The following is a 21613-nucleotide window of genomic DNA, read 5'->3' as shown; positions in this document are numbered from 1 at the left end:
TTTCTGGATATGCATGGTTTAGCAATGACCTTTTGTGCCTTAGCCTCTTTGTGAAGGCTGTCAGTGATTGGCTGCTGGACAGCTGTCAAACCAGTAGTCTTCACTATGTTTTTAAAGGCCTGAACATTTCTATTAAGGCTTTGCAGTATCCGGAAATCATGTAATTTTGATACTATTGCAGAATATTGATGTGACGTGATATCAGTTACAATTTTCCCCCCATTTTCCTTTAGCTTTAGCATCTTGGCAACTAAAGAGTTGCATAAAGTGGGCATCAAGGGCAGCTAGAGCTCAATCAGCTGTTCAAATATATTATTGGCATGCATGAAACGTAATATTCAGCCAAGTTTTGCATGTATGCAGTTCTTTTTTGATTGCAGAATTTCAAACATTAATATGATGATTGCTGAATGAATATATTCTTCAGGACTTATTTCTGTGTTAAAATCTTTTATTTATTGGGTTTATATAAATTGAACATTTTCGTAGACAGAATTTGGGGTTTTAATAAACTGTAAATATAATTATACTTACCAGAAATAAAATCATGAAATCAGCGAATCAATCTATAGAATATTTATTTTAATTGAACCAATTAAATAAATAAATTTTTGCTTAACTAGTAATGCAGGTAAAGTTGTGGAAAATTATTTTTAGGAAAACTATGTTTATTGGTCCTTTGCTGGCACTGTATATGAGGAAACGATGTGAATACGAATAAAGGTACTTTTATTGGGTTTGAATGTTTTCATCAAACTTGTACATGTATAATACACAGTATGGTATCTTTTTCTGGGTGTATATAAAGGCTGACTGACAGCTGTTGAGATCGTCATCGGCTCAGCAGGGATTGGACCGTGACTGACGGGTGTCGGCTCTGTTCTCTAATCACGTCTGGAGCAGATGCTGATGGACGTGCTGCCTGCTGGGCTGAACCCCTCTCCTCCTCCTGCTGAGGAGAAGCCAATAGGGCTGGTGAGAATGCCAGCCTCAGCGTGTTTATTCTCATGGGATAATAGAGAAGAAAGGAGACTCAATTGGCATTTATTGGTTCATAGGCACTCCAACCTCTGTGTCTCTAACCATCCATAAAGTTTATTCTAACGTGGCCTCATCTCTAAACTTAAGACTTTGTTTCACATGGTGCTTGTTTTATTTTTTACAAAATTTTGAAAATGCTTGTCACTATCCCGGAGTTCATTGAGGCATCCTTGTCTTGTCTTCGCTGGGTAAAAAAAAAAAGCAACTTTCTGTCAGTGTCCTAGCTGAGTCATGACCATGGTGCTTTTCTGTAGCTTGAGAGGCACTGATCAGAGTTTTAGAGCTGACTTTCCAATTTCCAGTTTTTGTGAAAGCTTTGATCTACTGAAACCATTTTGACATATTCCAATTTATTTATATTTAACAGCATTCCTCTGTCTTTCCTGACGTGATCAGTCATTAATTATTCATATCGGACGATGTTATACTCTTTGCGCCAGATTACAGGCGCTGTAAAACTAGATGTTACTATTATTTTAAATAAAATAAGATGGAGCTGACTTTGGAACTGTCTTTAGCATCTTATATTAGCAATCAGCCCAGTTAGCAGTTCTCACTGAAAATATCAGCCTCAGGGTATATTTCCCTGACAATAAAGAGCTGTAGATCAGATATCCTAAAGGGTGCAAATATTTTCAAATCCAGCGTGACAGACATAGACTCAGTTAGTTATTTTGAACATCTTTTTCATTTTAGAGCAATCATTGGACAGTTCAGGTCAGCAGTCGGTTTCTTGGTGCATTTATATCTGTAATTGTTGAGTAAAGCCAGCCCCATAATATGGGACCAGGGATAAGCTACCAGTGTGGAGCAGGAAAAGACTCTACAGTTTTGAACTGAAGTTTCTCTCTTAGGAATGAAGACTTTCAGCTGCTGCCATCCACTACTGTTTAAACTAAACAGGATGGTTTCAATTGGAATGGAAGATAACTTCTCTTATTTAGCTACTGCTGTAATAGTTGAACCTGGAAGTACAACACCAGCTGTTCTAAACACACTAGATCAATAAAAAGCAATGCATATTCTTTATTCTTTTGTGATGTTCCTAAGACATCTATGATCATTACATTTTTAATGAAGTGAACAAACAGAAATGAACATTCTCACATAGTTTTTTTCTTTTGTCAGAAGAAACTTGATGAACTTGCTGATCACCAGAACATGCAGCAGTGTTTCCAGTGGAATAAATGGACTAACGGATCCAGCCCAACACACGTGATAGGTGTGACCCAGATGAAGCTTCAGAGCACCGCTGTAGAAATGCTTTGAAAACACCTCCAGGGATTCAATTCAGTTTGTCATTCTCTGTTTGATTGGCCTGACATAAGTCATTTAAAGAATTCAGCAAACCTCAACAACAACCACTGTGGAGATGTTTTGAAGGAACCAACTGAACTGATACTGATCTTATAGTTATTCCGTGTAGGCTTCAATTCAGGTGATATTCAAGTCCTCCACCCAAATGTTTGCACTAGAAAACTGCTTAGCGACACAGCAGGGGAAGATATGTATATAGGAGGAGGAGGGATGCTTATGAAATACTCCCATCTCATGTTCTTCCCCTGGGTATTTCATTCATTTGGCAGTCATTTGAAGTAAACAGAGGATTATTTTTGGGCTTGTCTTTTACCCTAAATTTGAGTCATTCTGTTGAACTCAGCTCTCTTAAAAAGCAGAGTGTGTTTCTTTGTCTGAGTTGAGCTCCTCTGTTAAAACTGCTTTAGAGCTCCAGCAGTGAAGTCTGCAGTGGGTTCCTTTGCAATGGAGGAGGAAAACGATAGCTTTCAGGTTGAAAAACGTCGGTTCGTTTGTGAGAAAAATCAATACTTGGCTGAGTTTTTCTGCCTTTCTCGTGAATAGTTTTCAAGTACACTTTCAGTCCTCTCTTGCCCTATATTGTTGCTGATTCATTTTTGTTTTCTGCCTCGTTCTGACTCTTTCGTCTCTCTCTTCCTGTCCCCATGCTGCTCTCACTTGGCATGCCTCTTCTATCCTTAAGTCTCTCTCTCTCTCTGTCATGAATGCGACTGAACATGTATCCCGTTGCTCTTCTACCCTTAAAAGTATTGAGCCAGTGGGTTTATGTTTGGATGCTGTTTTTATGCTAGTGGTTCTTGTCAGCGCCCCGTTCAGGACTTCATCCATATGTCAGCTGCACTCCTTTTCTTCACCCCTCTGCCATCCAGACGGTTCCCTGACAGGAACAGGAAGTTGTATTTCCTGTTGGTTCATCTTTTCAGGAATGAAAATACTGGGAACCGAAGATGTCGGCCGGAAATGACCTACAAGTTCCAGGAAATCAATTTGGTCACATTTTCTTCTACTGATGTCATTACCTTTGTGATCAAATACCAAAAACTATTTTCAACCTCTCCTGTAGCTGGAGCTAAGGATCAGAAGATGCTATAGGAATATACTTCACTAAAGCCTGTAGAGTCTAACTCTTGCATCATAAATGTAAAGCATGGTGTGTGAGGTGTTTTAGTAAGTTTGTGAATGAAATTTGTGGATTATTACAGCTGATGAAAGAAACAAAGCATTACAACAGGTATGATTTATGAATAATTGTGAAACACCTTTTGAGAAGTATTCATAGTAGTATTCGTAAATATTCACAATGTAGTCCAGGTTGAGAAAATACATTCAAAGTTAGCATGTTTTCTTTGAATATTCTAAAAGCTGCTTCCCATTGTTTTACACATCATCACACGTTTACTTTAATGCTGAGAGTATGTATGTAATGCAGGTTGTTTCTGTTTAGTAAGATATAAAGAAGTAACATTACTTGATCACTGATAAACCCCTGAGATGTTTGATGAGCATCATTATTAAGAGTAAATATCTGGGAGTATCTGTAGTACCTTCGACAGCCTGGTACTGGGGCCCTGCTTGGGCTTCCTGCAGCTTTGCAGTGCCATATGCAACAAGCTGCAATGCAATGGATTCTAAAACCTTCTTATCACAACCAGCTTTAACTGCATCAGCAGTTTGAGCTACACCAGCTCGACTGTTGTTCCTTTACCATACAGGCCAGCTCTGTTGCCCACACGCATCATTAGGTTTTGGCCCACCATGACCCCGTCGTTGGTTCAGCCCTGTTCCTTTTCTTGGATCACTTTTGGTTTGACCACTGCAGACTAGGAATACCCCCACTACAGCTGCAGTTTTGGAAATAATGTAACCCAGTCATATAGCCGTGACAATCTGGCCCAACTCAAATCCTTACAGCTGCCTGTTTTCTCTGCTTTGGCACGTCGACTTAAAAAACAAATTCTTTACCATCTAATATCCCAGCCAACAACGGTAGGATATTCTAATAAATCAGTGTTTTTCACCTAATAAAACTCATAATGTGATACCTGATCTCTGTATTATCAGGTCATTTCTATTTCAGTTGTTTTTAATTGTGTATTTTTTGTTCTTGTGTTGTTACTGTGTAAAAATCTTTGAATTTCTTGGCTCGAGCTTTCTACCCAACTACTTCTTTTATTGGATCAATGTGTAAAATGTTCTCATCGGACATCATAATCTTAATTGTTCTGATCAGCAGGTGATGCTTTGTAAAATCTACATTTTGAACATTCACGTAATATTATTCAATAAATTTATTTTGTGTTAGTCATGTTGAAAAAAGAACATCCTTTTTAAATCCTTCTTTATATATTTTTAGTATGTACCTCAGGCATTAGGTGTGTTCTTTTTTCACATGGATTTAAAATTTTGTTTACCTTCATTTGATTATAGACCAGCATATTGAGATATTTTTTCGGCACTAGTGGCCTTTATTTATTTATTTTTTGACAGTAGGCAGACAGGAAAGAGGAGTAGAGAGAGGGGGAGACAATTGGCAAATGTCGAAGGATCCGGGACTTGAACCCGGGACGGCCGCTTTGAGAACTGTAGCCTCTGTATATGGTCGCACACTTAACCCCCGACACCATCAGCGCCGTGCCCTAGACCAGCATATTAAATTGTTTACTGGAAGTTTCCCTTGTTCTTTACAGTTAATGTTTATGACCTAACGTTGTTTGGAATTGACTGACTGTATTTTTCTGGTTCTGTTTTATTAGCCGTCTCCAACACTTACAACCAGACCTTTAAAAACAAAGAAATAACTTAAATGAAACCTGTTTGACAACACAAAGACAGCTAAAAGAACTCATAAAGCAACACATCATGCCCCGATCTAAACAAATTCAAGAACAAGTGAGAAACAAAGTCATTGACTCAGTCTATCAGTCTGGAAAGAGTTACAGAGGGTTTGGGCCTCAGAGAACCACAGTGAGAGCCATTGTCCATGAAATAAAAAATGGAACAATGAAGAGACTTCCCAGGGGCAACCAACATATACAATGATAAATAGATTGGGCAAAAATGGCATCCATGGGAGAGGTCCAAAACCCCCAGTGATTAAAAGACCGCAGAGCCCCATTTCACATTTGCAACTAAACATCTTGATGATCCCCAAGACTTCTGGGACAATATTCTGTGGACTGACAAGGCCAAAGTGGAACTTTTTGGAAGTTCTTTGTTACTTTTGCATTTGGCGTAAAAATTACAGCATTAAGAAAAAAGAATAGTTTACATATAGTTAAACGTGGTGGCAGTGTGATGGTCTGGGGCATACTGTTCATGGTTGCACAAACACTTCCTGCGGATTCTTCTTTGTTGGTGTTCATTGGCTTCTTCCAGTTGGCAGAGAGGGTATTGTAATTGGGAATCAAAATAAAAAAATGTGTACGATTCCAGGACAGTTTCAATATTAGTCCTGGTTCCAATTGATACTTGATGCCCAACACTATCGTCAACAGTCATGGTAAAATCTCATTGCTACTTAAGGCACATGCTTGATGCACATGCTAGTGTTGCCACCTAGGGTGGTGCAACCAGTTTTTGGGTTTAGGGGTCAATTACCTTTTCACATAGGGCCAGTTTGATTTTGGATAGCTTTTTTTCCATTTATAAGCAAAATCCACATTTGAAAACCACATTTCTTACTAACTCAGGATATCTACACTACCAGTCAAAAGTTTTAGTACACTTTCTTACTTAATTGGTCTATTTTCATGATTATTTACATTGTAGATTTTCACCAAAGGCAATAAAACTATGAATAAACACACATGGAATTATATAGTAAACAAAAAGTGTGAAATAACTCCAAACATTTTTATATTTTAGATTATTACAAAATAGCCACCCTTTGCTCTGATTACTGCTTTGCTCTCTTAGCATTCTCTCCATGAGCTTCATGAGGTGGTCGCCTGAAATGGTTTTCCAAAGAGTCTTGAAAGAACTTCATTGAGAGACGGTCAAAGGTTAATATTTAAATCATCACAGCAATGGACGGCTACTTTAAGGAATCTACATGTTAAATGTTCTTTTACAATTTTTTGTTTGCTATATAATTCCATACGTTTTCATTCACAGTTTTGATGCCTTCAGTGAGAATCTACATACAATGCAAATAGTCATAAACATAAAGGAAACTATTTAATGAGAGTGTGTCTAAAACTTTCAATCTGTAGCGTATGTCTAAAATCAAGTCCAACAAAAAAGCAAAAATGGAATAAAAATCTATCAGGGGACAACACTTCTTCATGGTGCTGTATTGTAAAGATGTTAGGAAATCATGCAGAGTAACTGCTGTTATTTTCTCCAACATAAACACATTATTTGTTGCTACAAAACTTTTGTCTTTGTATTCATTTAAGCAGATAGTAATTAAATACATTTGATCTACAGTTTTTAGCTGTGCCCTAAACTACTTCTCTTTTCCTTCTCCTCTTTCTTCCTCTTGGCTGTGACTTCTGAGACAAAGGTCTTCTGTCCTTCCTCTGTCATGTTAAAGGCATACCATCACTTCTTTAAGGGCTTTTTCACTTGTTGCACGGGACGCACAGATCACGGTCCTCTAAGCATGCCGAGCTCAATGGCTTTGCTTTCACAGGGACGTGTTCTCACATTTCACTGGAAATCGAGAGGGTTTTTTCTGTGCACATTCATTAAAAGTGAATATCTCTTCTCCTATTTTTGTCCATCTCGTGCACGCTTGCACAACTGGGGCTTTCTGTGACCTGTGTGTGTGTGTGTATGTGTGTGTGTTTACGCTGAGTGGTCAGCCCAGCAGGGATATGTCACAAATGCAGAAAGCAAACATTCACAAATTGCACTTTATGGTTCTGTCTTGTCCCTCTCTGTCCAGCCCCAGGCTTTACTACGCCACACACAATCTGAATGAATTATACTCTCTTGGTGCTTTTGTCCATTGAATCAGCCCGTCATTGGCTCCCTAAACACCATGTTCCTCCTTGGGCAAGCTCACTAACAAGATGTATAAGATTAGTCATGCATGCCCGGTAGCTGTTGCCATTTTTGTGGTGTAGGACTGTCCTCAGAGTCTCGGAATAAAGCTGAAGTTTGCACCAGATCTTCTTGTACTTTTTCAGCTTCTCCCCTTGAACAGGTTTTATACAGAGAAAAGTTTCACTGTCACAACTACAACTATGGCTCAGTAGATGGTTTGGACTCTCTGCCATGTTACATATGTGCGTCAGATCACTCTATCCAAACATCTGCTGCTGCCGACACATCTTTAACAAATTGGTTGTGGTAGTGAAGGGGGCAAGTCCCCACCAACTGGACAATTTAATGGTGTTGAACTGAGCTCAGTCCTTCATGGCTGTATTTATTTCGGGGTCACCTGGCAGACGCGTGAAGGTGTGTGAGAAACATATGCTGTGGCAGGAACCTCATAGCCAGCTAGCATTGATTAGTCATCAATTGCATGCAAGTTACTCCTGTTGCTGAAATACCATCTAAGCTGTAGCCAGATTCAGCTGATTCATTGCTTTACTGGATAACTTTGATGTTTAAAAAACTGACTCATGACAGACCTCTTAGTCACAGCTTTTCAGCAAAAAAATGTCTGCTTATCAACATCAAAGCATACCTGGGTTTTAACAACTGCATTTTTAAAACAGCTGAAATCATTCATTATACAATTTTTACGATTTAAAGTCCTTTCAGGGAGATTATGAAGGGAATGCCGGATTCTAGAAAGCAACCACACTTTTTTTCTGCTTATAACACAAAGTGTCTTGGTGTAAATCAAGCATCACCCATCACTCTTTTTAAGGTAACACTGTTCTAAAGCTACATTTAGCTGGCTACCAGTTCAGACTGCTTGAGTAAATAACCTGTTATAATCCACTGATTTGCTGTCTTGCTCTTTATAGAGCAGGACAGCAAGTCAACTTTAACATGCAGGTCCCCCCAAGACAGGAAGAAGGCACCGCTTTGACCTGGCTTAACATTGTTGTGTCAAAGGGGCTTAAGATTGGAAGTAACTTCTAATTTGTTTCATAATTAATTGCAGTAAAACTGAAAGTCTGTATGTACCCAGTAATTTGCCCACTTAAACCTGATAAAAAGAGCAGAAATTATAAATGACTTTTCATTAGAACACATTAATATATTTGAATGAGCCACCTGCTCCTTGTATATGCGCAGTAACAGACCTGCTAAATAAGACACTTTTAGTCAGTGTTGCAGTTTCACCACAACAGCTAAGAGAAGCTGATTTGCTGTCCAAAGTTTCTTCAGGGTACCTTCGTTCTAAATTTACCAAGCTAATAGATGCCTTGGACCGTGTCCTTAGATTACAGGAAGTAGTCTTATCGTAGTTGAGGCACTGAGGGAAATGAGTCATTTTTATGTGGAAAAAATGGACAAACCAAAACAATTACAGGTGTAATTAGCCCTGTCTTGATCTATGGCTGTGTGACGAAAACATAAATATTTTCCCCGGCCTGGGTTGGTTTTTCCCAAAGCTCTATAGCTGCTTTGCAGAGGAGCTAGTTTTATGTTCTGCTTTTATGCCTTGATCAAGTGAAAATGAATCCTTGACCTTTTTAAATAGGCTTTCGTAATAATGAAGGCTTCTCTGTGGTAAAGTATTAATAAGGGCCGCTTCTCTTGTCAGATATATCCAAACCATTATTGGCCAGGAAAAGGCTGATCTGTGCATTCTTACTTAAACTGCATGCATCTTCAATCACAGTAGACCACCCATTATTTTTAGTAAATGTAAAATAGTTTTAACCAAATCGTCCATGACACAGTTATTGGTACCCTTAACAAACCTTTTAATATAAATATAACTTTATTTTTTATTTTTATGTAAGTCGATCAGAGTTTCTGGGCACTTGATTAATGATCTCTTGTTTCCCCTGGTGGTTTAAACATGATATGACACATGAATGAGGAATAACCCAAGGTTTTCTTGTCACCACACACAGTGAGCAGGATCGTAAGGTAGGTAGCTCAGTGTAAAATACCCATTAGGGTCACAGTCTATAAAACACACCAAGCGGGTTTGGTCTGACACATACGATGTGGAAAAATAACATAAGGAGTTTAATAACTCTGGGCAAGGCAGTAAGTGTGCTCCCAATAGTTTTCAGACAATTAATTCTTTACCGTTTTCACAAATTAATAAATGTACTCAAATTAAATATTTCATTTTTTCCATTGTTCAGGGTGCGATTATGCTAGTGTAATAACAGGTGACATTTCATTTTATACCTCTATTAATTTTTTTGCCAGAAGATGTGATGCAGGTGACCAGTTTTTTTTGTCAAATACTCACCTATATATCAAAACCAATATTGTACATCTTAACTCACTGTTAAGTTTCCACTTAAAAGGATAAAGAAACCCAGCATTATGCAGCCAACTCCACCCACAGCTACTCATGTAGAGATTTTATCACTCTTTTTCTTCTTCTTTCTATAAGAAGGGGAAGCACTGCAGTTTGTATATGAGAGGAAATGAGCGGTTCAACAAGCATTACTAATGCATCCCAATATTACCGTCTGGCTTTGATCGAGGGATTGGAAATCTCATCCTTCCCTTGTTTCTGCCATTCAGATAACATCACCGGCTCTAGTGAGAGCAGAGGAAAGGTCACAGTTTGGTGAACACAAACAGTTGAGTAAGACTTGCTTTCATACAGGCACCATGCATTAATTCCAGGAATGATTATCAAACCCTTTAATAGAGAAGGAGCAAGCATATTCTTGGTGTTAGCGGAGTATTCTCTATATCTGACTTGCCACTGACAGCAGCAGAAACGGCAGAGGAAACAGGAAAGGCCTGAGCAGCTTGGTGTTGGGACGGATATCCTCTTTTGGAGGCGTTCCCCTCCTCTCTCACTTAACTCTCCCTCTCTTTATCTCTTTTTACTGGATCACCGCTCCACCAGCACATTTTGCACTTGGTGCGGGATTAACCGCTCGCCTGAGCAAGGAATCGAACCACAGATTTTTGTCCCTCCGTAGCTTTGTAGGCTTGTCGGATCTGAGTCAGCTATGTGTTGGCATGGGGACGAGGAAGATGAGGACAGCTCGGAGGTTAGTTGGATTTTTGCGCTCTTGTTATAGTTGCTCGCTTAGGGTCTTGTTGAGTTTCCTCATTTAGTTTTAGAAGTTATTAAAAGTGTTGAAGAGGACATAGGATGCTTTTTTTACTGGGATCACAAAGTTTAACACAATAGCGACCAAATCAGGGGTGAAAACTGAGAACAATTGATAGCAGGACAGCTTGGTCTGTTGTTCAGTTCATCTGGATGATAACCTGACCTAAAAGTAACATTACTAATACTTTTCTAAACTTGCAGCAGTTTTAAAACACATCTTTTGGACATTATTGGACCTCGCTAATCCTTTTTAAAAACTATGTACATTAGTTGGACAAGATTTTTGCATCTGTGCTTCCTTTTAGGTTTCTTATTTCTACCTAACTGGCCATTTTCTCTTCTTCCCCCACCACTATCTCTCTGTCTTTCCTCCCATTACCGTCTTATCTGGTTCACCATCTCTTCCTCTTTGCTCCTCCTCACTCTGAGCTCCACACATTAACAGGTTAAAGAGGATGAATATGAAATTAATCAACATTAATTTTGCTTCTATTCCTTTTTTACAGTGTTAAAAACAACACATTTTAACCACAGTTTCCTTTGTCCCCTATTTTCCTTGTTCTTCCGCCCCACCTTCTTCCCGCTCTTCCAGAGTGACCCTGGCGAGCTGTCTGTTCTGGAGCAGCTCGGTTTGGACCAGAACTCTGACTTCTCAGACTCGAGCGTTCAGCAGCTCCTGGATGAGCAGCGGGAGAGGATTCGCAGGGAGATTCGGAAGGAGCTGAAGATCAAGGAGGGTGCTGAGAACTTACGCAGGGCCACGACTGACAAGAGGAACGCACAGCAGGTGAGAAGGAACGCTTCCTGTGTTCATTAACGAAGAGTCATCAAAATCAAACAGAAACGGAGATTTCACAGTCATATTCATTGTTTAAGTTAAGTTGATCTTTACTGTCCACATTCGTGGAAATCTGTCCTTGGCCTCACATGGGGGTTAAAAGAAACACAAAGCGGGAGTTAAAATGAGGTAATGGAAATGATTGTAGACTTGTAGACACAGTGACTTCAGTCCAAACAAGAAACCAGTTTGTTTACAGAAACATGTATTTGGTAAATCTGAATATGTTGGGTGGAATAATAAATCTGTCTGGTTTGTCTGTCTGTTTGTTACGTTATTGCAGCTATTTACAAAGTTGTAGGTTTCCTGGCTAAATATTGTGCATGATCTCTGTATGGTTTGATTCAGCTGCACTGAGACTTATACTCATCGTTAATTTGATGTCTTTTAAAAAACATTTAGATTGTTGAAATTAAGTATTGACTGATTTTAAAGTAAATTGGCACCAGGAAAATACATTATTATTGATACACCCCATGAACCTTTCTGCATTTTGTCATGTTAAAACCATGAGGCTGGTATTATTATTTGGGATCTTTTGTGTTAGACCAAAAATATGCATATGTCTGACTCATGCACTGTGCAAAGGGGTGAAGTGGAAGTTTGTTAGAGATTAGTTTCTAAACAACATCACAAAGACCAGGGGATACACCAGACAGTGTTACAGAAAAAGGTGTAGAGAGGTCTAAAGCAAGGTTATGTTATCAAATTATATCCCAAGAAATGAACATCCCATCAAGCTCTGTTCTGTTCATCTTCCAAAACTGAAAGTATGTGGCACAACCACAAAACTACCAGAATATGGCCATCCCCCTACACCAACAGGATGGACAAGGAAAACATTAATCAGAGAAGCAGCCAAGAAGAGCTGCGAGATCCAAAGCTCAGGTGGGATAACAGGTCAACTATAACCTATGCCCTCCTCAAATCTGGCGTTTGTAGAAGAGGGACAAGAAGAAGAAACCTATTGTTGAGTAGGGATGGGTACCTTTCACAGTTGAACCGATACGGTACTGATGCCCAGTACCTGGGAATCTGTATCGGTACTTAACGGCACCAGTTTTCAGTACTTTTGTGTGTTTTATTTATGTGGCAATAAATGTTCCTGCAGCATTGTGTGACCAAGCTTGTGAGCAGCATGAGGAGGAGGTGTCAGGCTGTTGTTTGTGTACAACAATAAATAAACTGTTAAATTTTCAGTGGATATTTCTTCTTCAAACTACATTCATCCAATCCAATAAATGACGTTGCATTCCAAGAACACCTAAATGAGTGAAGAAACTGATGTTCTATGCCTGCCTGCAACAACTTCCTAAGGACCAAACCTACTACAATCTTACAGTTGACACTGGATCATGTAGCATCAGTCTGCAGGATTCACTTAAAGAATCTCCTCCCTGACCTTTCAGATGCACTGGCCCATCACCTTCTCAAAACACTGCCATGTTCTTTTATAATGGAATCAATGGTCATTATGTTTTTCCTCAATGCATATCATCTCAGGCAGATAAATAACAAACATGGACTTTTAGTGTACTGTAAATACTGCCATGGTAACTGCTTGTGATGGAGTTGAACTGTATATAGCCTGAAAAACAGCTGCCAGATAGATAATAGTGATATTATTATGATGTATTATTATTTAAACCATTTTTAGATATTTTACAATAGTTTACAACACATTACTGAAATTTTAAAAAAATAGGTAAAGAATTATTATTGCCTAACTAGATAACATTCTTATTGTCTTTTATAAACCAAGATGGAGAATACACAACTGGCTTTTTTGCGTGTGGTGGTGTATCACGATGTAACAAGGATTCTTCAAAGGGGCAATAGTTGTCCAAACACAGTGAACACTTAGTAAGACTGACTTATTTCTAACACTGGTGTGTTAAGCAGTAAGTGGTTGACTGCCAGATAGCTATATTTACATTTTGCAAAATAAGGCAGTCTGAAATAGAAACATGCCTGAAGTGCTTTATTGCTGGCGTTTTACAGATAAATGAGAGGAACTAGGTTCAAATTTAACCAGGTAGAGAAGAGAGAGTTGACCATGAATTGTACCAAACAGTTTAGGATCATTTTGGGGTTTCCTAGCAGTATATCAATTATTACTAACCTGGTCAGTATTACAGTGTCTTGCAATAGTATATACACCCCTAGAACTTTTTCGCTAACTTTAATGTGTTTTATTGAGTTTTTATGGGACAGAACAAAGTTGTGCATAATTATGAAGTGTAAAGATAGTTTTCCAAACTACTTTGAAACCCTTAAATAAAATCTGCCTTCAGAAGTTACCTCATTAGTAGAAGTGCAATGGTTTGAGTATTTGTGCCGGAAGCATAGGTTTCGACATGCAGGTGTACAAGGAATGCAGCTTGTTTTAAACCTGAACACATGCAGAGCACTGATGAGCAAAAGTAAAGTGCACAACTCTACATTCAGCCACACAGCTTTAAAAAGCAACATTACAACAAAGCAAAGTATAAAGACTCACAATTACCACTAAAGTCTGCTGGTTGGGAACATTCCTCATTCAGCTACAGTGACAATGGAGAAGAAAAGATGGACTGAACATTTTGCAACAGCAGGCAGGTGTCTAGCTAGGTTTTCACTGAACTTAATGACCCATCTGAAATGATGTCAAGCAAAGTGGAAACATCACTGCTACAGAGTAAAATAGTGCTAAAGTGCAAATCCAGCTGCTTATAGCAACCCACCAGCCCCAAGCACCATAGGGGCCTTTATAGCATCAGACAAACAAGCACACTGCTGCTGAGTTCAGGGGAGTCTGTGTTTCCCCACCTGGTGCATTCAAGTACAACTCTGGATTGTCTATATATCAAAATGATGTAAACATTTTTTTTATTTCAGTGCATTCTTAATAACCACTTTAGCCTTGATCAAGTGGTTTTATTGTTGTATTATGATTTTATCATTTGACTAAATCAATCCATATCTCTTATCAGTTTTATACAGGTTACCTTTTGAAATGCTGGAACAAACTGTATTTATAAAATCAAATTACTGTCAGAAACCTTTTACATTCTTTGGTTGCTGTTGATTGAAGCAAAAAAAAAAGTACACATTTCTTTTTCTTTTCATTAAAAACTTACTAAATACATAACAAATTGTAAATCCAGTTGTATTTAAAACCCTCAGAGGTTTGTTACAGAACATTAGTGAACAACCAGAACATGAAGACCAAGAAATACAGCAGATTAAGTCCACTTAAACTGATAGGTCGGACAAGGCGAAAAGCCGCTGAAATCTATTATTGAAAGAAGGCAATAAGATGTCAAGGACGAGGCAAACATGTGGAAGGAAATGCTGAGGTTAGATGGTTAGAGGTTAGGAACTTATGGTTTACTAGCAAAACATGTGGCTAAGGATAAATACAGGATATCACCCTGAACACACCAATCCCCACCATTCAAATATTTTGTCAGCATTAAGTTGTAGGAATGCTTTTCTTCAGCAGGGGCAGGGCAGCTGATGAAAGTGGATGGATGGAGCTAGATCCAGGACCATCCTGGAAGAAATCCTCTTAAAAGCTGCAAAAGAGTTGAGATTGACCCTAAACATACAGCTAGAGCTACAGTGCGATGGTTTAGTTCAAAGCATATTCATATGTTAGAATGGCCCAGTCAAAGTCCAGACTTAAGTCAAATTTGGGATTTTCTGGCTATAATGTGGCAAAATGTTGAAAGGTTTAAGGGCTATGAATACATTTACAAGGCACTGTGTGGGCCATGCTTGTCATATTTTGAGTTACTCTGTGATTGTATTGACTAATTGATTTTAGGGTGGGGGAGAAGACATCCAATCAGGTATTCAGGATTAATGCTGGAGAATCACAAAAGCTTTTAGCTAAATCTGTAGATTAGAGGGAAAAGGGAATTCTGTCCCCTGCAGAATAAAATGGTTCCTCACTCTGGATTAAATGAGTTCTTCAGTATTTTGGGTACCATTGGTCTGCATGTTGAATTCCATTACACATTATAGGAGTGTTAAATCCAAGGTTACTTGTTAAAAAGCTTCGCTCTTCTTTCTAAAGAAAATACTAAGGGCAAAATATGTTTGATATGATTTCTTTCTTTTAGTGTTATACCCTGATGGTTTCACACAGGAAGTAAAGGGAATGATGGAACATCTGTAAATAAAGGAACCACTTCATGCTGGATGTGTTTTTTTGTTGCCCTTAGGTGGACAGTCAGCTGCGCTCTTCGAACCGGAGGCTGGACAACCTGCACGCTCAGCTGCAGGAGCTGGATGCTCACATCGTGGTGAAGGGAGGCGAGGACAGTAAAGGTACAGGCACCAGAGCTGTGATCCCGATCTCTTGTTTTTAATCAAGGCTAGAGACAGAATTGGATTCATAAAACTGAGAATTACCATGTAACACATTCATTTTCTGTTGAATTCAACAACCTCTATCAAGAAATATTAAATTATCATCAAAACTAAATATAACACAAAGGAGTTTGCAGGTCAGATCATAAATCTCATCCAATTAACGCCTGGTCTGTGGATCTGTAATAAACCTTGAATCAAACATTGGAAGAGTTACGAGCTTTGGTTACATTTACTTGATGAGTTCCCTTTTTTCAGTTTACAGCAGATGTGGAAAAAAGACCCGCTGGTAACGTCGAGTAAAAAAACTAAAATAAATGTCTTTTTTTATTGAAGTTCTTTAATCTCACACTGGAAAATTCAGAAAGAACTCAGTTTGATGTGACAACCAACTTCACCAGCAGGACATTTCTCATGGTTGGAGCTTACAGATGGGGAGAGAGAGATCTTTGATCCCTCTCTAGATCATCTAGAGTCCTGGGTCCCCTCTTAAGGGCACGCGCCACGTCAAATGACGCCTTTAACAGACATCGGACGCATCATGCTGAACTGTGCTGAAACAGAGCAGATCACCGTTTCTGTGAATTTTAGCCAAAGGCTGTTAACATTCAAGGCCAGGAGGTGGCATAGGCTGCTATATGAAAGATAAATTACCTGGTACACTAAAATGAATTTATTATAGTGTGAAATTATCATGATGTATGTCTTTTAAACACATTCAGATATTCGATTAGAGTTCTTTGTTTATATCTTAAATTAAATTAAACTAGATTTATCACCAGAATAGCAACATATTTAAAAAGAATCGCTTCACACCATGCCTTGACGTGTTGGCCGCCGACCAGACAGCTCAGGTGTGGGTTGTTTCATAGAAGATAGGGGTGCACCTAACGCTTCCGATGTGCTGTGCTCTCTACTCCCTCTTGCCTTCAGCTCACTCCACAGGTTGGCTTCAGAACTAAGATAGCCATGGAACAAGGTAGATTTTGTGTTTGGTGAACCACTCCTGTGTTGGATGTGGTTTGAATCATTAACCTGCTGCAAGACCCAATGATGACCCATTTTCTGATTGAGTCCACCAGGTTTTGATTTCAAATTTCTCGGTATGTTAAAGAGTTCATGATGCCGTTTACTCTAACAGGACTCTCTGGACCTTTAGAAGAGAACTAGCTCCACAGGGCCAAAGATCCCCTGCTGTACTTCACAGTGGACATGAGGTGCTTTCCACATGTTCATCCTTTGTTTCATAGCAAACCTGCCTGGAGCGTTTGTTGCTTAAAGCTAAATCTTAGTGTCCTCTGGCCAAAGTGCATAGTTCCAGCCAAGGAGCGGTGGGACAGAAAAGGCTGTATCATATTTATACACCAGCGAAACAGAAAGTCAGGGTGGATTAATGGATTAATAATTCGACGTTCCTAGAAACTTGGATTAACTTTAAAAAGTAAAGTATGCATAAAAAATACGTCAGTTACATTTATATTTTAAAGAGAAAATGAGAATAAGAAAATTGTGGCGCCAATTATTTTGTTTAGGAACACTTATTTCTTAACATGGGAGTTTTTTCCCCATTGAATAAATGTACTGAAATTAAAAGTCGGATGTTTCTGAAAATGTTTCCATGTGAAATTATGCTGCTGCAAGAAAAGAACATTTGTTTTCAGGCTTTTTCACACATCTTTTCCAAGAGTGCCAACAAATTTGTCCACGTCTGTATATTTTTATTATTTCCTTTTTCTTATTTGATGCATTTGCATTGGCTACATTTTTGTTTATCTTTCTAGTGTTTTGGGTGAAATTGTTGCTTTGATTCATTGTCTGTATTATAAATATGGAAATAGTAAAAACAAGTGTTTGAGACACAAATGCCCTTTAAACAGCAACTTTAACCTAAATGATGATTACAGTTGATGTAACAAAGGGAAACAAGTTCAGAGCTACTTCATCTTGGTTATTAAAGGAACTAAATGTTTTTTTCACAAAATAAAACAATTTTTAATTAGAACCCAAAGCCTTGGAGCATTTGAACTCTTTTTTATTTACTATGGAGCCCAAGTCATTGAAAACTTCATTTGACCTCATCAGATTTACTACCATAGTGGAACGTTTTTAAATATTAAATGCCGCTGTTGTTATCCAAGTATAGGCAAAAATTATTAGATGCTGCATGAAATTCCCTGCGGAGTCATCTTCCTTTAGCCCACACCATGTGAACTACTATCCTGTTACTTATTTTATCATCTCGAACCTTTCCATCGTTCCACAGATGAGTGTCCTCGGTCTCCGGGGGCGGAGAGCCGCACGTCAGCCCACAAAGAACGCATCGCTGCCCTGGAGAGGCAGCTCAACATCGAGCTCAAAGTCAAACAGGGGGTGGAGAATATGATCCCCATCTACGCCAATGGATCCACCAAGGTAGGGGGACATTTCTCTTGAACCCAACACACACACACACACACACACACTGGCACTGAAGCACAGCTCAGCTGGTCCAAGTGTAGAGTAGGGGGATATGACTAAGGGCTTTGACAGTCACATTCAGTAGGACAATGGACACCCCTCCCCTTAGGTGGCTGAGGGGATGTCTTATACCTCTATAAATATATAAGACATCCCCTTCCATCTTTAATTACTCCCCTCCCCTTTTTATAGAGCATCGTTTTTGTTTCTAGTTTTGGAGTCACACTCATCTCTGCTTCCCTCACTGCTTCATCATTTGCACGCACTCATTTTTCACGGCTGCATCAGTTTTTGACTGACTTTTTTCTTTTATTTTTACCGTGTCCTGTCCAGCAGAGTAGCGCTCAGAATTGTTGTCTGAGTGCCAAGAAAAAGCCCAACAGATTTACTTTCACAAGTGCAGCATTACAGCTAACGCTTGAAAGCCCTGCTTGATATTTATACTGGGATTATTTCAGTTGTTACGGACACGGAGAAAGAAATGAAAAGGAACAAAAAAAAAAGAAGCACGAAAGAGAGAAAGGGTGGGCAAAAAGGAAAAGGGGAGAGAAGGAGAAAAGAATGGAGGAAAGGATGAAGAGAATACACAATAACACCCTGCTTGCTTTTACACCTGCAGATACATTCATAATACCAGCTTTTTTACCAAAAAGTGCACGGTACTTATCAATGCAAGATGTATTTAGTGGTAAATGCGGCTCAAGATAGAACATTTGTGTCCGGGATGGGGAGGGAAGGACTGGGGGGCAACATGCTCTCCCGGGAAGCCAGCTCCTTGGCTGACCCCAATAGGCATCTCTGTTCGCCGCGTTCTAACAAAGGACGGAGGCATAGGCACATACATCGGGCTAAAGGCTAAGGACAGGGACCAGGCCCCGAGAACCAACCGAAAACCGGGACCAACAACCCCCCAGCATGCGCTGCAACGTGCAAGAGTGCGCCCCCACTACAGAAAAAAGAGCAGACCAGTCGGCCCAGCTCAACCATAATACGCCTCACAAAGAAGGGCACATGACCAACATGCCCAACCACCCCCGAAACCACGGGACAGAGCACCCAGTCCCTGATGCCTGACACCGGACCGCAGCCACAACCAGTCAAGCGGGGCAACAAAGCACGTCCGACACAAACACCGAGGCCGCCAACAAGAAACACCCAACCCAAAATGGCAGGCCCACCCAAATGCAAGCTCCGGGCATAGGCACATGCATCCCCCATAGACAGATGAACCGAGACCCCCAAGGCAAGCCAGGCAGTCAAGCAGACCCCACAGTGTACCACCCCGCCCACCACCGTGCCCAAGAGATAGACGCCCAGAAAGCCGAAGGGCAGCACAGAAAGGGCACAACACGCACAGCAAAGAGGCCGAACTCCCCCCGAGATGCAGAACCACCGACATGCCAGCCAAGCAAAAACGGCACAGCCAAGCTGCAGTTCCCACCGAGCCAACGCCACAGCAACACCACACATCCTTCCATATGTCGGTAGGGGCATGGTGAAGACCACCAACCCCAAGCACACACCACCCACCACAAACCACCCAGCAGACAAGCAAACCCCCCCTCAGTATAAGGCCGAGAAGCCAGATGCAATAGCCGAGCCCAGCGACGCCCGCCCTGCAGCACCCACACAAGTAGGCCACAGCCAACATGCAAAGGACCACCACCCCAACACCACAGCACACCATACAGCGGAGGACAGAACGCAGCAATGAGCACCCAAAGCAAACGCCGTGCACAAAGGCCACACTATGCAAATGCTCCAATCATCTAACAACAAGCAAACTGAAGGGGAAGGTGAAATATTACATCTCAGACACTTCGATAAGTCTTCACATCTCAGGCACTAGAACCTCTGAACAGATGTACGTAACCATAGTGCATGGATGTAATTGTCAGGTATATTGCCTGTGCAGTGTAAGCAAGTATTAGAAGGTGCCAAGCCCATCCTGAACATCCGTTGACCTGTATAGCATACTCTATGAAGGATTTTATATTGTATTAATTGTAGACTGGTGTTTTTATAATGTTCTGGAACATATCTGAGACCAAAATGTTTGGTCAAAGTTAACTGATAAGTCCACCTCCCATTTCATAATAGGAAGGAAAATTGATTCATCTATATTAAACAGTGTCCTGTATATCTCAGACATTAATTTGGGGGGGTTGAGTTTTAGGAACTCTAGTACACTTGATTACATTTGTAACCCAACGCTTTTAAGCCTAAACTTATTTTTTATTATCGATGTAATTTGTTGATATTCTAAAAATGTAGTCTTGTCCATCCCATATTGTATCTGTTAAATGGGATGAACTGAATTCCTTCAAATATATGTTCCAGGTATTCAATTCCTTTACTCCTCCAATCTGGAAAGTTTATCATATTATTTTTTTGTAGGATGTCAGGGTTGTTCCAGATGGGTGTACGTCCGCATGGGATTAGTGAAGACCCTGTCATTTTTAGATATTCCCACCATGCTGTCAGAGAGGTGCTGACGTTGAGACTTTTGAAACATACATGCCGTTTTTTATTCTAGCAAATAAATGGTAGATCTGAAATCTTTATATTATTGCATAATGTCTGTTCTACATCTAGCCAGGGTTCATCTAGAGGACTGTGTTTAAACCATTTTGAGTAATGTTGTAATGATGAAAGTTAGACAGATCTAGTCCTCCTTTATCTTTGGTCTTTTGTAGCGATTTTAAGCTAATACGCGGGGGTTTATCTTTCCAAAGAAATTTAGTGATGGAGGAGTCTAGAGATCTGAACCAGTCAGATGATGGTTTATTTGGGATCATTAAAAATAAGTAATAGATTTTTGGCAAGACCGTCATTTCACTGACTCTTTTAACAAACTGTTGTGTGACTTTCTTATTGTTTCTGTTTAATGCAGGATAAGAAAATGTTGCAGACAGCCCAGCAAATGCTGCAGGACAGCAAGACCAAAATCGACATCATCCGAATGCAAATACGGAAAGCTGTGCAGGCCACTGAGCACACAGAGGACACACAGGGTGGGTCAGAGCTCCCTGCTTAAAACAATTACACCCATATCCCCCCTCTGCTTTTATTTCTGGGTTCTTGTTCTGCAGATGCTGCTCGGAGTATTATTGCTTTTCCTTTTTATGTGCGGTAAATTCACCAGTCCACCAGTACTGGGTTAGGCATCAACCATACAGTATGTGTGTAAATTAGTTGAACCATCTCCCAGCGTGGTGGTGGCAACATCATGCTGAAGGTTGTGTTTCTTTAGCAGGGACAGGGAACTTGGTCAGAGTTGATGGGGGGGAATGAAAAGAGTCGAATACATGGATAAACTAGAAGAAAACATGCCTCTAAGGCAGAGGTTCATGTTCCAGCATTGCAACAACCCTAAACATACAGCCAGAGCTGTGATGGTTCAGTCAAAGTCCAGACCTAAATCCATTTGAGAATATGGGCAA

At 39.9% G+C, this 21613-nt stretch overlaps 1 protein-coding gene across 3 annotated transcripts in view; it reads left to right on the top strand.

Annotated features, from left to right (window-relative positions):
• pkn1a (protein kinase N1a) overlaps window positions 1–21613 on the top strand; it is an 83271-nt gene that overhangs the window by 36581 nt on the left and 25077 nt on the right. For 2 of the 3 annotated variants that reach the window (XM_047365372.1, XM_047365370.1), the window contains exons 2-5: window positions 11112–11306; window positions 15566–15671; window positions 17977–18125; window positions 21064–21184. In XM_047365372.1, coding sequence (XP_047221328.1) covers window positions 11112–11306; window positions 15566–15671; window positions 17977–18125; window positions 21064–21184 — 571 coding nt within the window. Of the gene's footprint in view, window positions 1–10308; window positions 10455–11111; window positions 11307–15565; window positions 15672–17976; window positions 18126–21063; window positions 21185–21613 lie in introns of those variants that run through there. The other variant, XM_047365371.1, reaches the window with a different exon arrangement.

Source organism: Girardinichthys multiradiatus, chromosome 5, assembly GCF_021462225.1.
Source record: "Girardinichthys multiradiatus isolate DD_20200921_A chromosome 5, DD_fGirMul_XY1, whole genome shotgun sequence".
NCBI classification, from domain to species: domain Eukaryota; kingdom Metazoa; phylum Chordata; class Actinopteri; order Cyprinodontiformes; family Goodeidae; genus Girardinichthys; species Girardinichthys multiradiatus.
Note: the sequence above shows the minus strand (reverse complement) of the source record. Positions and strands in the feature narration are given on the sequence as shown.